General features: G+C 40.5%; 1 protein-coding gene across 5 annotated transcripts in view; it reads right to left on the bottom strand.

Annotated features, from left to right (window-relative positions):
* Positions 1-7576: 7576 nt before the first annotated feature.
* YES1 (YES proto-oncogene 1, Src family tyrosine kinase) overlaps positions 7577-14176 on the bottom strand; it is a 93592-nt gene continuing 86992 nt past the window's right edge. For all 5 annotated transcript variants that reach the window (XM_030925833.1, XM_010354905.2, XM_030925831.1 and 2 more), the window contains one exon: positions 7577-10307. In XM_030925833.1, the coding sequence (XP_030781693.1) occupies positions 10099-10307 (209 nt within the window). In that variant the 3' untranslated portion in view covers positions 7577-10098. The remainder of the gene's footprint in view (positions 10308-14176) is intronic.

Here is a 14176-nt window from a genome sequence, read left to right on the forward strand (position 1 = left end):
CGAGGGCGGGAGCGCGGCGAGGCGGGGCACCGTAGGGGCATAGAGGGCGCTCATTGGCCGCGTGGCCGCACCCCGTGAACTTGGCCCCACGGGAGCTCCAGTCCCCGCTCGGGGCTCCCCGGGGCGCGCTCCGCCTTCCGCCGTTCACTTCTCAGCCTGGAAGGAGCTGACCCCGCGAGGGTTCGGGCAGGAGGCTTCGCGTAAGGTCGGCGCCTCCGCAGGACCCTGCTCGGCCTGAATTGAAGACTCGTGAAGGGACCTGCCCGGGAACGGCGCCCTAGAGGGAGACGTCGGGTCTGAGTGAGTGCATTTGCTCAGCGGCAGATTCTGGCCAGTGGCTCAGCTCCCGACCCGGGGCCGCAGGTTGTCGCCAGCGTACCCAAGGAGAGCAGTGCGCTAGAAAATGCTAGGCCTCTTTAAGTGCCCACAGCCTCAGTTTGCCACCTGATAAATTAAGAGGCAGGTCATCATTTATTACACCCATACCGATGCAGGGTGTTTTAAATACCTTACCTCAGCCTGTAATCCCAGCACTTCGGGAGGCCGAGGCGGGCGGATCACCTGAGGTCAGGAGTTTGAAATCAGCCTGGCCAAGATGGCGAAATCCCGCCTCTACTAAAAGTACAATAATTAGCAGGGCGTGGTGGTGCGAGCCTGTAATCCCAGCTACTCGGGAGGCTGAGGCAGAATTACTTGAACCCAGAAGGTGGAGGTTGCAGTCAGTCGAGATCGCGCCACTACACTCCAGCCTGGGCGACAGAGCGAGACTCCGACTCATAAATAAATAAATAAATAAAGCAAGCAAGCCTGGGCGCGGTGGCTCACGCCTATAATTCCAGCAGTTTGGGAGGCCCAGGCGGCGGATCACGAGGTCAGGAGATGGAGACCATCCTGGCTAACACGGTGAAACCCCGTCTCTACTAAAAATACAAAAAATTAGCTGGGCCTGGTGGCAGTCGCCTGTAGTCCCAGTTACTCAGGAGGCTGAGGCAGGAGAATCATTTGAACGTGGGAGGCGGAGGTTGGGGTGAGCCGAGACTGCGCCACTGCACTCCAGGCTGGGCGACAAAGCGACACTCCATCTACAAAATAAAAACAAAACAAAACAAAACAAAACAAAACAAAAACAAGGGCCAAGAAAATTCAATGAGTAAGACAGTCTTTCCAACAAATGGTGCTCGAACAATTGAATATCCCTATGAACAAATAAAACAACCCTGGATCCTTACCTTCTATCATACACAAAAATCATCTCGAAGTGGAATATAGATCCAAATTTTAAGAGCTAGATTTATAGAACTTCTAAAGAAAACACAGGAGAAAATCTTTTTGTACTTGGATAAAACAAACTTTCTTAGGACACTAAAAGCATGAATCATAAAAGAAAAACATTGTCAATTAAATTATCAAAATTAAAAATGTTTTCTCTTTGATAAAAACCATTAAATAAATGAAACGCAAGCTGTGATTGGGAGAAAAATATTTGCAAAACATGTCTGTTAAAGGACTTGTATGCAGAATATTGAAAAAATTACAACTCAGTCTGATGGCAACTTGATATAAAAAATGGGCAAAAGACTTTAATAGACATTCCACCTAAGCAGATATATGAATTTGAAATAAGCTTATGAAAAGACTCAACATTATTCGTCATTAGGGAAACGCACACTAAAACCACAATGATGTACTACTAACACACACCAGGATGGCTACAATTAAAGTGACTGGCAACACCAAGTATTGGCAAGGATGTGGAGCAGCTGGAACTCGCACACATTGCTGGAGGGTGTGAAAGGGTACAGTTTCTTTGGAAAACAGGTTATCAGTTTCTTAGAAAGTTAAACATTCATGTACTATACAACTCAGTAATCCTACTCATATGTAACTATGCAAGAGAATTTAAAACCAACATGTTTAAAATAAAAACTTGTATTTGAATGTTCATAGCAGCTTTCTGATAGCCTAAAACTAGTAACAACCTAAACATCCATCAACTGGTAAAAAGACAAAACCAGGATGTAGTACACATCCATACAATGGAATATTACTGAGCCATAAAAAGATGAATCTCAAAAGCATTATGCTAAATGAAAGACATCAGACACATTGACTACATATGATTCCATTTATATAAAGCCCTAGAAATGTGCAATTACAGTGACAGAAAACACTCAGTGCTTGCCAGAGGTCAGGGTGAATGGAAGAGGTTGACTGTAAAAGGGCACAATGGAATTTTCTGAAACGATGGAAATGTTCTGTGATTCTGGTAGTGGTTTCATGGCTGTATACATTTGTCAAAAACTCATCTAGTGGTACACTTAAAATGTTGAGTTTGTTGTATGTAAATTATACCTCAGTAAAACAAAAAATATTGCTTTGGGGTGCTGCCTCTTTGAATTTTTGAATTTGATTCTAAGTTTGAATTTTCTTTGAAATTGCACTTAAAACTGCAAAAATGTTCTCTTGTATTTCTTTTAGATTGGGTTTATTCTGGTTCCACGAGTTTTTCAAAATTTCTGCTGAAGTGATACCACCCTTTTCTAACTTTCTAGCAATGATAAAGATTACAAAAACCGGCCAGGCGCGGTGGCTCAAGCCTGTAATCCCAGCACTTTGGGAGGCCGAGACGGGCGGATCACGAGGTCAGGAGATCGAGACCATCCTGGCTAACACGGTGAAACCCCGTCTCTACTAAAAAATACACAAAAAAAAAACTAGCCGGGCGAGGTAGCGGGCGCCTGTAGTCCCAGCTACTGGGAGGCTGAGGCGGGAGAATGGCATAAACCGGGAGGCGGAGCTTGCAGTGAGCTGAGAACCGGCCACTGCACTCTAGCCCCGGCGATACAGCGAGACTCCGTCTCAAAAAAAAAAAAAAAAAAAAAAAAAAAAAAAAAAAAAAAAAAAAAAAGATTACAAAAACCAACCAAACCAAGACTTTCCATGAAAATGGTGCAATTATGAGTGAATAAATGGAATTTAATAAACTTTAAGGGCCACACCACTTTAATTCAGTTGTTAGAATCACTGTCAACCTTTTTGGCCAACTGCAAAGTTTTTCTCTCATCCCTATTGTCACAGGCTAGTGACAATTTTTTACTTGGATTTTCAAAGTCCTCCAACTTACTCAAGTTAACTTGACCTTTAAGATTGCAGTGAAGCTGGATTGAACCCCTATGCCATGTCCCTGTGAAATCCAGTGTCTCTCCAAGTATCTCTGGAAGTACTTGGTGGTCTTTTCTTCTACTGACCTATTTCCCGAATTTATTTCCCCATTGCATTTAAGCTAGGTTATGAAATCCATCCCTATCCTTTTTTGTACCTTGTCATTATACCTTCAGGCCGTGACCCCAATCCCTTTTCTTTCCTAATGTCACTGACTCATGGTTGTGTGTAGCTGATTTGCAGGAAGGTTTAGGGTAGCAAGGACTCTGCAAGGACCTTAAAATTGAATACTGCCATCTGTTTCTTAAAGGTCCCAGGGGCCATTCCTGCTACTGGAGAATTTTCACATATTATCTACTTAGCTTTTATTGTTAGTAATTACTAAGTCTCATTCTAGTTCTATTTTTTACTAAGTTTTACTAAGTCTCATTCTAGTTCTATTTTTTTTTTTTTTTTTTTTTTTTGAGACAGGGTCTCACTGTGTCACCCAGATTGGAGTGCAGTGGCGCGATCGCAGTTCACTGCAGTTTCTACCTCCTGGGCTCAAACAATTCTCCCACCTCAGCCTCCTTAGAAGTTGGGACCACAGGTACGCACCACCATGCCCAGCTAGTTTTTGTACAGATGGGGTTTCGTCATGCTGCCCAGGCTGATCTTGAACTCCTGGGCTCAAGCGATCCTCCAGACCAGACTCCCAAAGTGTTGGGATTACAGGCATGAGTCACTGCACCCAGCCTCCTTCCTATTCATTTTAAAATTCAACTCATAAGTTATTGAATTGCAGTATAACAGCTAATTGAACATTCTGTCCAACAGTTTTAGGAGAAATGGTTTACCAATATTGGAAAAATAGACACTGAAAAACTCATTTAAAAAATATTTGTTTTGGGGCAGTTGTGGTGGCTCACGCCTATAATCCCAGCATTTTGGGAGGTCGAGGTGGGTGGATCATCTGAGGTCAGAAGTTCGAGAGCAGCCTGGCCAACATGGCGAAACCCCGTCTCTATTTTTTTTTTTTTTTTTTTTTTTTTTTTTTTTTTTTTTTTTTTTTTTTTTGAGACGGAGTCTCGCTCTGTCGCCCAGGCTGGAGTGCAGTGGCCGGATCTCAGCTCACTGCAAGCTCCGCCTCCCGGGTTCACGCCATTCTCCAGCCTCAGCCTACCGAGTAGCTGGGACTACAGGCGCCCGCCACCTCGCCCGGCTGGTTTTTTGTATTTTTTTAGTAGAGACGGGGTTTCACCATGTTAGCCAGGATGGTTTCGATCTCCTGACCTCGTGATCCGCCCGTCTCGGCCTCCCAAAGTGCTGGTACAGGCTTGAGCCACCGTGCCCGGCAACTGTCACTTTTATGTGATAATTTGAGCTTCCTATTTTCTACTGATACAGCTGTTGGTATAATGAATATCAGTCAGGGTCCCAACCGGAAACAGATGGCATGCTCAAATTAAGATACATCAAGAGGCCATGCAGTGGCTCACACTTGGTAATTCCAGCACTTTGGGAAGCCAAGGTGGAAAGATTGCCTGAGCCTAGGAGTTTGAGACCTGCATAGGCAGCATAGCAAGACCTCATCTCTAGAAAAAATACAAAATTTGCTGGGCATGATGGCCTGTGCTGTAGTCCTAGCTACTTGGGAGGCTGAGGTGGGAGGATCCCTTGAGCCCGCGAGTTCAAGACTGTAGTGAGCTATGATCGTGCCACTGCACCCTAGGGACCTGGGCAACAGAGTGAGACCCTGTCTGGAAAAATAAAAGGCAAATCAAGGATATTTATTTCCAAAGAGGTGGGAAGGTTAGGAACCACAAGGATTAATGCAGTATTAGTAGCAGCAAAACAGTCATCACCCCTAAGGCAGAAAACATATGGAATGGAAGCTGCTACCAGTCTCCAAAAGGAGAAAGGTGTACAAGGGAGGCCATACTGAGAACGTCTGGTTGACTGAAGGACATAGCCAGCCCAGATTCTCAAGGAGGGAGCCAGCGGAATAAACATCTTGGCTTCTTTCCGATTTTCTCCTATCTGTTAGAGTTCCTCATTGGCCTCCAAAACAGGAATCGAGAGAGCAAGGGAGCCCCCCTGATAAGTACAAGTCAGCCTTCCAGAAGGAGCAGGCACAATCTGGATGTGGATGGCAAACAGATGACATTGGGCACAAATTGCTTATTTTAATCAGAAGTATTCCTTTCCCTCTTAACAATTTGAAAATTAATCAAGACTATGGTCACCATTGGCAAAAACTCAACTTGATGTAGTTTAAACAAAAAAAAGAGATACTGAAGGTCAGGGAGGAGCTGATTTTAGGGAAATAAATGCTATCAGGGCACAGTTTTTCAACTCTGCATGTTGCTTTCTTTTGTAACAAAATGGGAACCTGGTCTCCAGAAGCACTGGAATGGCACCCTTTGAGCAGTGTAATCAGACACAAGATGAGACTCATCTTCCACCTCCACACAGAAAGCTGAGAGAAAAACTTGATCTAAATGAAGACTTGCACAAATGGGATGAGAAGCCTGATGGAAGATGCAAATTTTTACCAAATTAGTTTATAGGCATAATGCTATCCCAACCAAAATCTCACATATTTTATATGAATATGAAAAATAAAGGCTAATCAAGAATTTGTCAGGACACTAAAATTTTAAGAAAAGGTATAGCAAAGGGAACTTGCCATATTATTAAAATGCATTATCAAGTGACAGCAATTAAAATGCTTTGATAAAAGAAATACTTGGGCAAAACAGATGTAAAATATATGTATAATGAAGGAACCTAAACCAATGGGAATGAATTAACCATAATTGGTGCTGAGAAAATTATATGGAAAAAAAATCATGCTAGACTTTTAAGTCACTTTTTTTGAGACAGTCTTGCTCCGTTGCCCAGGGTGGAGTGCAATGGTGCATTCTTGGCTCACTGCAAGCTCTGCCTCCTGGGTTCAAGTGATTCCTGTGCCTCAGCCTCCCGAGTAGCTGGGACTACTGGCACACACCATCATGCCTGGCTAATTTTTGTACTTTTAGTAGAGATGGTGTTTCACTGTGTTAGCCAGGCTAGTCTCGAACTCCTGGCCTCAAGTGATCATCTGGCCTCAGCCTCCCAAAGTGCTGGGATTACCAGCGTGAGCCACTGTGCCTGGCCCTTATGTCACATTTTATACTCAACTTCCAAATGAATTAAAATGCTTTTTAAAAAGCATAACCTATAGGGCTGGGTGCAGTGGCTCACGCCTGTAATCCCAGCACTTTGGGAGGCCGAGGCAGGTGGATCACTTGAGCTCAGGAGCTCTGAGACCAGCCTAAGCAAATGGCAAAACCCTGTCTCTACAAAATATCAAAAGTTAGCCAGGCAAGGTGGCTCACGCCTGTACTCCCAGCTACTTGGGAGGCTGACATGGGAGGATTGCTTGAGCCTGGGAGGTCGAAGCTGCAGTGAGTCATGATGGTGCCACTGCACTTCAACCTGGGCAACAGAGCAAGATCCTGTCTCACACACACACACGCACAAACTATAATACAGATAGATGAATATTAATCTTGGGGTAGATGAGGACTTCTAAGCATAAAAAAGGAATGCACAGATTTGACAATCTACAAATGTACAACTTACATGTCAGAAATTATATGGAAAATTAAAAGACAAACAGGAAACTAGAAAAACATTCTTAAATTGAGGAACTATTGCTATACTACAAAAATAAATGTTTACTAAATGAGGTGTTTTAGAAATCAGAGAAAAAGCCAATAATTTTCGATAGTAGTAAAAGGTAATTAACACTATTATCTTATTGAAAATAAATGCTTTTGAATGACCATTCAAAATTTAGTACTAGACTATTTTATTTTCATTATACCTATATAATAATTATAATTATAAAACACAGAGATAAGGCTCATATTTTCCTTTTTTAGAAAATTAAGCCCCTTAATTTATAATAAAACTGGTTGGCCAGTCACGGTGGCTCAAGCCTGTAATCCCAGCACTTTGGGAGGCCGAGGCGGGCGGATCACGAGGTCAGGAGATCGAGACCATCCTGGCTAACACGGTGAAACCCCGCCTCTACTAAAAATACAAAAAACTAGCCGGGCGAGGTAGCGGGCGCCTGTAGTCCCAGCTACTCCGGAGGCTGAGGCAGGAGAATGGCGTGAACCCGGGAGGCGGAGCTTGCAGTGAGCTGAGATCCGGCCACTGCACTCCAGCCCGGGCGACAGAGCAAGACTCCGTCTCAAAAAAAAAAAAAAAAAAAAAAAAAAAACTGGTCATTCTATTTTATATTCTTCACAGAGATTGTGAATAGCTCCACTCAAATTACTTAGGTTTCTGCATTAACTGTATTTGCTGGTATAATTTTAAAAAGAAGAAAATGCTTAGAAAAATGTCACTCACTTGACATAGAAAATTGACCACAAAGAATGAGTTCAATAATGTTCTGAATTTAATAAAGGATTGATTAAATTCTGCTCAGTAGTTACAAGTAACTGAACATTTTTTCCCCAATGGAAGAATAAATTCAGAATATACCAATTTTTAAAAAATGAATGAGAATATGAACAGCAACCAGAAAGATTCATAGGTGCATTCAATGATAATTTTTTATTTCAATTATCCACAAAACAATATTACAATACTTTATAAAAATATTAAGTTTAGGCTACCATTATTCATTAAAAAAAGTGTGCTAGAAGGCTGTTTTTGCCAACTTCCTTTTTTGGTAAAGGTTAACTTCCACTTTAAGACACTGAAGATGAAAAGCTGTTGGAAAAAATCTCCAAATTTACAAAGTTGTTTATTTTTTTTGGCAATTTAAAAATACAGAACAATTTAAAATGAATACACATTAAGTTAGTGTTTTATCCCTACTATGCAATTGTTATTACATAAGGAACTGCTCCATTCAGTTAAAACCTAATGAATACCATCCACTTTTCCTGGCTTACTTTCCTGATTAGATTTAGTACATAAACATAATTTTGTTACCCTTTTGAATATGCTTAGAAAAATTACAATATCATAGTTCACATGAAGCCCTTAAAAAAATCTCATGTCACAAGTCGTTGACAAGAGGAAATAATGACAGCACTCTTCTTAGGAGGACCTTCTTGGTAGAGAGCGTCAATACTAAGCAGGTTACGTAAACAGAAAAAAACAACCACAATTTTTAGTACCAGAACCATTGCCAACTTGCATGAAGTCCACCTGTCACATTTTAAAATGGTTTGAATTTGAACTATATGCCATGGCAAAGAACTTCAAATTTGATGATTAAAATCAGGTAAATAATGATAGTTAAGAATTACATCCTGAAAATAGAGGGGCCTAATATAAGATTAATTTAAGGTGTGACTATATGAGAGTATTTTAAAACATATACACCAGATCTTCTATTTATCAGATTCGATTTTTCCTTTGCTAGACACTTAAACCACTAATGCTGCTATTCAAATCTGTATTTTGAAATTACTGAGTTACTCTTAAAAATCAGTCTTATTTTGTATGTTTCACTTTTGCACTTTAGGGTAAAAACTGTCCCCTTTTCACCGCTGTTAATATTCAGAATAAGTTTTCCTCCCCAAATCAACCGTTTAATGTATTCTAAAAGGGAAAAAATGACCACCATTATGTAGACTTTAAAAGTGAATGTAGATTCAAACATGATTTGAAAACTGGAGTCCTAAAAATGTTTTACATAAAAGTCGTTTCCCACAGGAACGAATGTGAAGCCGTAACTTCGCTATTCTGAACAAATACCCATTCAGTGTGTAAGAAAAATTAGTTTTATAGTTATACCTTATAACTCTTAAAAGTCTCAGAACATAGCTAAGTGAGGAGCTTTGAGTGCCAGCAAAGCCATTTTGTCACTCCATGACATCAACATTAAACATTACATTCCATCCCTCTACTTGTAAAACTTTCACATTTTCTTTTCTCATATTTCTTTTAAACACATTTTCCTCTCTGTTCATCTATATTCACCATGAGCAAAAGTGCATTCAAATCCCTGATCTGGTCATATTTTCTATTTGTGGCACCCATCCCCATAAGGACATACTAGCAATATCTCACAGTACCAAGTCTATTTTTTAAAAAGGGCTTTTTAAATGCTGGGTCTTACTTAGAATGCTATCTAAAGATTAAAACATTTCCCCTTTCATTGGACAGTAGTTTCAATTATATATTGCCTTAAAAGATCAATGCAACCTCATACAAGATTAACTCACTTTCTAGTTACCTTCATTATCTAAGTCAAACTCTTCAGAAAAGGACTGAAGTGGAAAATTTCTTATTCTTTCAGTTCCACGAATATGAACATTAATGTACTGCATTATACTTTCAAATTCCACTTCTGTGGTCTAACATTTAATCAAGTTTGAGATCCTGTTTATATTCCTTTTGAAAAACCTGGCCCATGTCCATGCAAAAGAAAGCATATATTAAGATTGCATATTGACTGTTTAACTTAGAAAAAACTTTTGAGAATAATAAATGCAAGAAACTTTAAAAAACTGGAATGGAATTATTTGGTCCCATGTATTCCTTAATTTTAGATTTTATTACAGTATAGCTTTTTATCTCTCAAGTTTTATCTGTAACAATAAATACTTTTCTTTGAGCAATTCTAACTGTGGGGAAAAAAAGAAAGGAAATGATTTATAAGCAGTAGCCTCATTGCCCTTCATTACCATGCTATCACCCACACTGTCATCAGTATCTTAGCTCTATTTTCTTTGGACCCTGAAATACGTTGGAAAATTCATCATTGGTACATTAGAGTTTAATACTTGGGGAAAAAAAGTGGTTTTGTGCGACCATATCTGGGATTCCAGTTTACATTAAAAACATGCAGAGTAAAGAAGATTTTCTTCTTTTGATTCCTGTAGAAACTCTACACAAGTTATTTTCATTTTGGCAGATTTGTGCATATAAAATAGGCTACTTGAATTATAAATTTTCTCCTGGCTGGTACTGTGGCTCTGTAGCAGTGAAGTAGTCTTCCAAGAAGGACTGAATATATTCAAATGTTGGTCTTTCATCAGGGTCCTTCTTCCAACACAGATTCATCAATTCATGGAGGGATTCTGGACAGCCCTGAGGGCAGGGCATCCTGTATCCTCGCTCCACTTGTTCCAGTACTTCACGGTTCACCATACCTAACACACAAGATTAAAACATTAAAGAACAGTGGTCCTGACTACCACTAGGAAAACATAACAAACCCCCTAGCCACTAACTGATTCAAAGTATATTAAGTTTATTCAGTGAAATAATTCTTGTAACAAAGCAACAAAATAAATTTTAAACATGAGAATATCAAGAAGGGCTTAGAAAATGCTAATCTATGTTTTAACATGTCTAATTTTTCATTCCATCTTTTTTTTTTTTTTTGAGACAGAGTCTCACTCTGTCGCCCAGGCTGGAGTGCAGTGGCGGGATCTCAGCTCACTGCAAGCTCCACCTCCCAGGTTCCCGCTATTCTCCTGCCTCAGCCTCCCAAGTAGCTGGGACTACAGGCACCCGCCACCTCGCCCGGCTAGTTTTTTTGTATTTTTAGTAGAGACGGGGTTTCACCGTGTTAGCCAGGATGGTCTCGATCTCCTGACCTCGTGATCCGCCCGTCTCGGCCTCCCAAAGTGCTGGGATTACAGGCTTGAGCCACCGCGCCCGGCCTTCATTCCATCTTATATCTTATTTTTAATACTAATGTCTTCAAAAGCCAACCTCATTTGATTAAATAAGAATTTAGGGTGCCACTATGAGGTACTGGTACTTTCTAATATTAACATTTAACAATGACCAAACTTGGGTTACTGAGGAATGGTGGCAAGATCGTGTCTGAAAGAACTTTAAAACAGAAATTCAGAAGAAAGTTCTAGTCTTGGTTTTGCCAAATATACTAACTACATAACTTTATATTGAATTACTTTTGTGAAACAGTTTCCTTATCTAATATCACCTGTTTGACTTTCTTCAAGACATTACAGGCCAGGCGCAGTGGCTCAAGCCTGTAATCCCAGCACTTTGAGAGGCTGAGACGGGCAGATCACGAAGTCAGGAGATCGAGACCATCCTGGCTAACACGGTGAAACCTCGTCTCTACTAAAAAAATACAAAAAACTAGCCGGGCGAGGTGGCAGGCGCCTGTAGTCCCAGCCACTCGGGAGGCTGAAGCAGGAGAATGGCGTAAACCCGGGAGGCGGAGCTTGCAGTGAGCTGAGGTCCGGCCACTGCACTCCAGCCTGGGTGACAGGGTGAGACTCCATCTCAAAAAAAAAAAAAAAAAAAAAAGACATTACACATAGTTCCTTTCTCATATTCCTTTGTAATCCCCCCTCCCTCAACCCCCTGATCAGCAGCTCACCCCATCTTATCACAGGCCAGCAAAATGCCTCCTTTTCCAAATTCTTCCCAACAGTGTCTCACCAAGCCAGCAACCCTATTTCACTTCCTATCTCCCGCATCACCTTCCCTACGTGCCTGCAAGTCAGGCCATCCCTCTCGTATCTCTTGGAAACTTTATCAACCGATCATCAGGAATGGTATTTAAAATAGACTATGATTCTCTAAAGAAAATGTAATGGGGTTAAATCATTATTATTTAGCTGTTTAGTTATTTTTTTGAGAAATAAGTGATTTCTCAAAATACATTTTTTAAACTATTAAAAAGACTCTACATGACATTACTTTGAAACTCAATACTTAAAAGGAAGTTTTCTGAGATTTTCATCTAACTAGGTACTGTCATCTTCATAAGTGAAATCCAGCTGGGTGTGGTGGCTCTTGCCTGTAATTCTAGCACTTTGGGAGGCTGAGGTGGGCAGAGATCACCTGAGGTCAGGAGTTCAAGATCAGCCTTGCCAACATGGTGAAACCACATCTCTACAAAAATACAAAAATGAGCCGGGCATGATGGCAGGTGCCTGTAATCCCAGCTACTTGGGAAGCTGAGGTGGGAGAATCACTTGAATGGGAGGCGGAGGTTGCAGTGAGATTGCGCCACTGCACTCCAGCCTGGGTGACAGAGCGAGGCTCCATCTCGGGGTGGGGGGAAAAAAGTGAAATCAAGTACATTTTACTAACCATGGAAATACAACTAGAAGTTGTTGGGGGAAGGAGAAAAGGAGTAAGGGAATTAATATTCAGTGAGGGCTTACTATTACTGAACTTCTTTTCCATTCTCTTCTTCTATTTTATCCTTATTATTTTAATTGCCTATTAGGATTAACCAATCTAAATAAGCTGGAACCTATGAAAATAACTTCTAATTACCAATACGCTTTCATTCAAAACTTCATTCAAAGGCCGGGCGTGGTGGCTCAGGCCTGTAATCCCAGGACTTTGAGAGGCCCAGGTGGGTGGATCACGAGGTCAAGAGATCGAGACCATCCTGGCCAACATGGTGAAACTCCGTCTCTACTAAAAATACAAAACATTAGCTGGGCGTGGTGGTGGGCACCTGTAGTCCAGCTACTTGGGAGGCTGAGGCAGGAGAATTGCTTGAACCCGGAAGGTGGAGGTTCCAGTGAGCCAAGATTGCGCCACTGCACTCCAGCCTGGGTGACAGAGCTGGACTCTGTCTCAAAAAAAAAAAAAAAAAAAAGAACTTCACTCTTCAGAATTTTCTGATAATTAGAACTATTAAATTATTTTATGCCAGCTGGGCATGGTGGTTCACACCTGTAATCCCAGCACTTTGGGAGGCTGAGTGGGCGGATCACCTGAGATCAGGAGTTCAAGACCAGCCTAGCCAACATGACGAAACCACATCTCTACTAAAAATATAAAAATTAGCTGGGCATGGTGGCACATGCCTGTAATCCCAGCTATTCGGGAGGCTAAGGCAGGAGAATCACTTGAACCTGGGAGGCAGAGGTTGCAGTGAGCAGAGATTGCACCACTGCACTCCAGTCTGGGTGACAAAGTGAGACTCCTCAAAAAAAAAAAAAAAAATCATATGGTAAATACTTAGCACACTGTCAATAAATGTAAAGGATTTCATACCTGTTAGCGTTTACCAAGGTTTATTACTGTCCCCAAATAAGACTAGTAAACAGGAGCTGTTGCTTTGAAATGGACAATCTGCTGTGAGAAGTGTATGCAACGGATTAATCTGTGCTATATGCGGAAGGTTCTTTCCAAATCCTCTTAAAATCATCAAAGAAAGACAATGATGCTTATAAAGTATCTCTTTTTCTTCTTTAAAGATGGGTACTGTACAAATTGTTTATACTCTGATTCTCATCTGAATATTTAACTAGAATATCCCAATCATGTGCATTTTTATGCATTTTGAAACTATGTAGTTACATTGCTCATTTTGGATTTTTATGTCCCTGTTGAACTGACCCTTTTATCATTATGAAACGTTCTTTTTGTCCCTAGTACTATTTCTTTCCTTAAAGCCTACTGCTACCTAAGCTTTCTTCAGTTAGGATTTGCAGAGTATAACTTTTCCATCCTTTTAATTTCAGTCTCTTAAAATACCTTAGAGTATGTACCTTATAAATACCATTATAGTATTTGTGTATGTGTTTAAAATCCAGTCTTTTTTTAATTGCAATGTTTAGTGTACCTATATGTAATTTAATTATGGATATAGCTGCGTTTAATTCTACCATCCTGATCTTTATTCCATCTATTCTTTTCTCCTCTCTTGCTTTTTATTTTGATTAAACAAGCATTTTTCAATGTTCAAATTTTCCTCTCCTCTGTTGGCTTTTTATCTTCTCTTCTTGTTGTTATTTTTGATCACTGAGACTACAATATGCTTCCTTGGTTTATTATATTTTACTCAAAATAAGTATTTTTACCTGTTCCAAACTTAAAACGATTTACCTCTTATTCCTTCACTCCCTTTGTGTTATGTCATAGAGTCTATTTTTATAAACATTATAAATTTGGTAAGATATTTTTATTTTTGGTGTTTTAGATCAGTTTTCCCCCAAGCACTTTAAAGACATAATTTCACTCTTTCCTGGATTCCACATCTGAGGAGAAGTTAGCTGTCTCTGTTGTTCCTGTG

The sequence above is a fragment of the Rhinopithecus roxellana genome, chromosome 21 (assembly GCF_007565055.1).
Source record: "Rhinopithecus roxellana isolate Shanxi Qingling chromosome 21, ASM756505v1, whole genome shotgun sequence".
In the NCBI taxonomy this organism is placed as follows: domain Eukaryota; kingdom Metazoa; phylum Chordata; class Mammalia; order Primates; family Cercopithecidae; genus Rhinopithecus; species Rhinopithecus roxellana.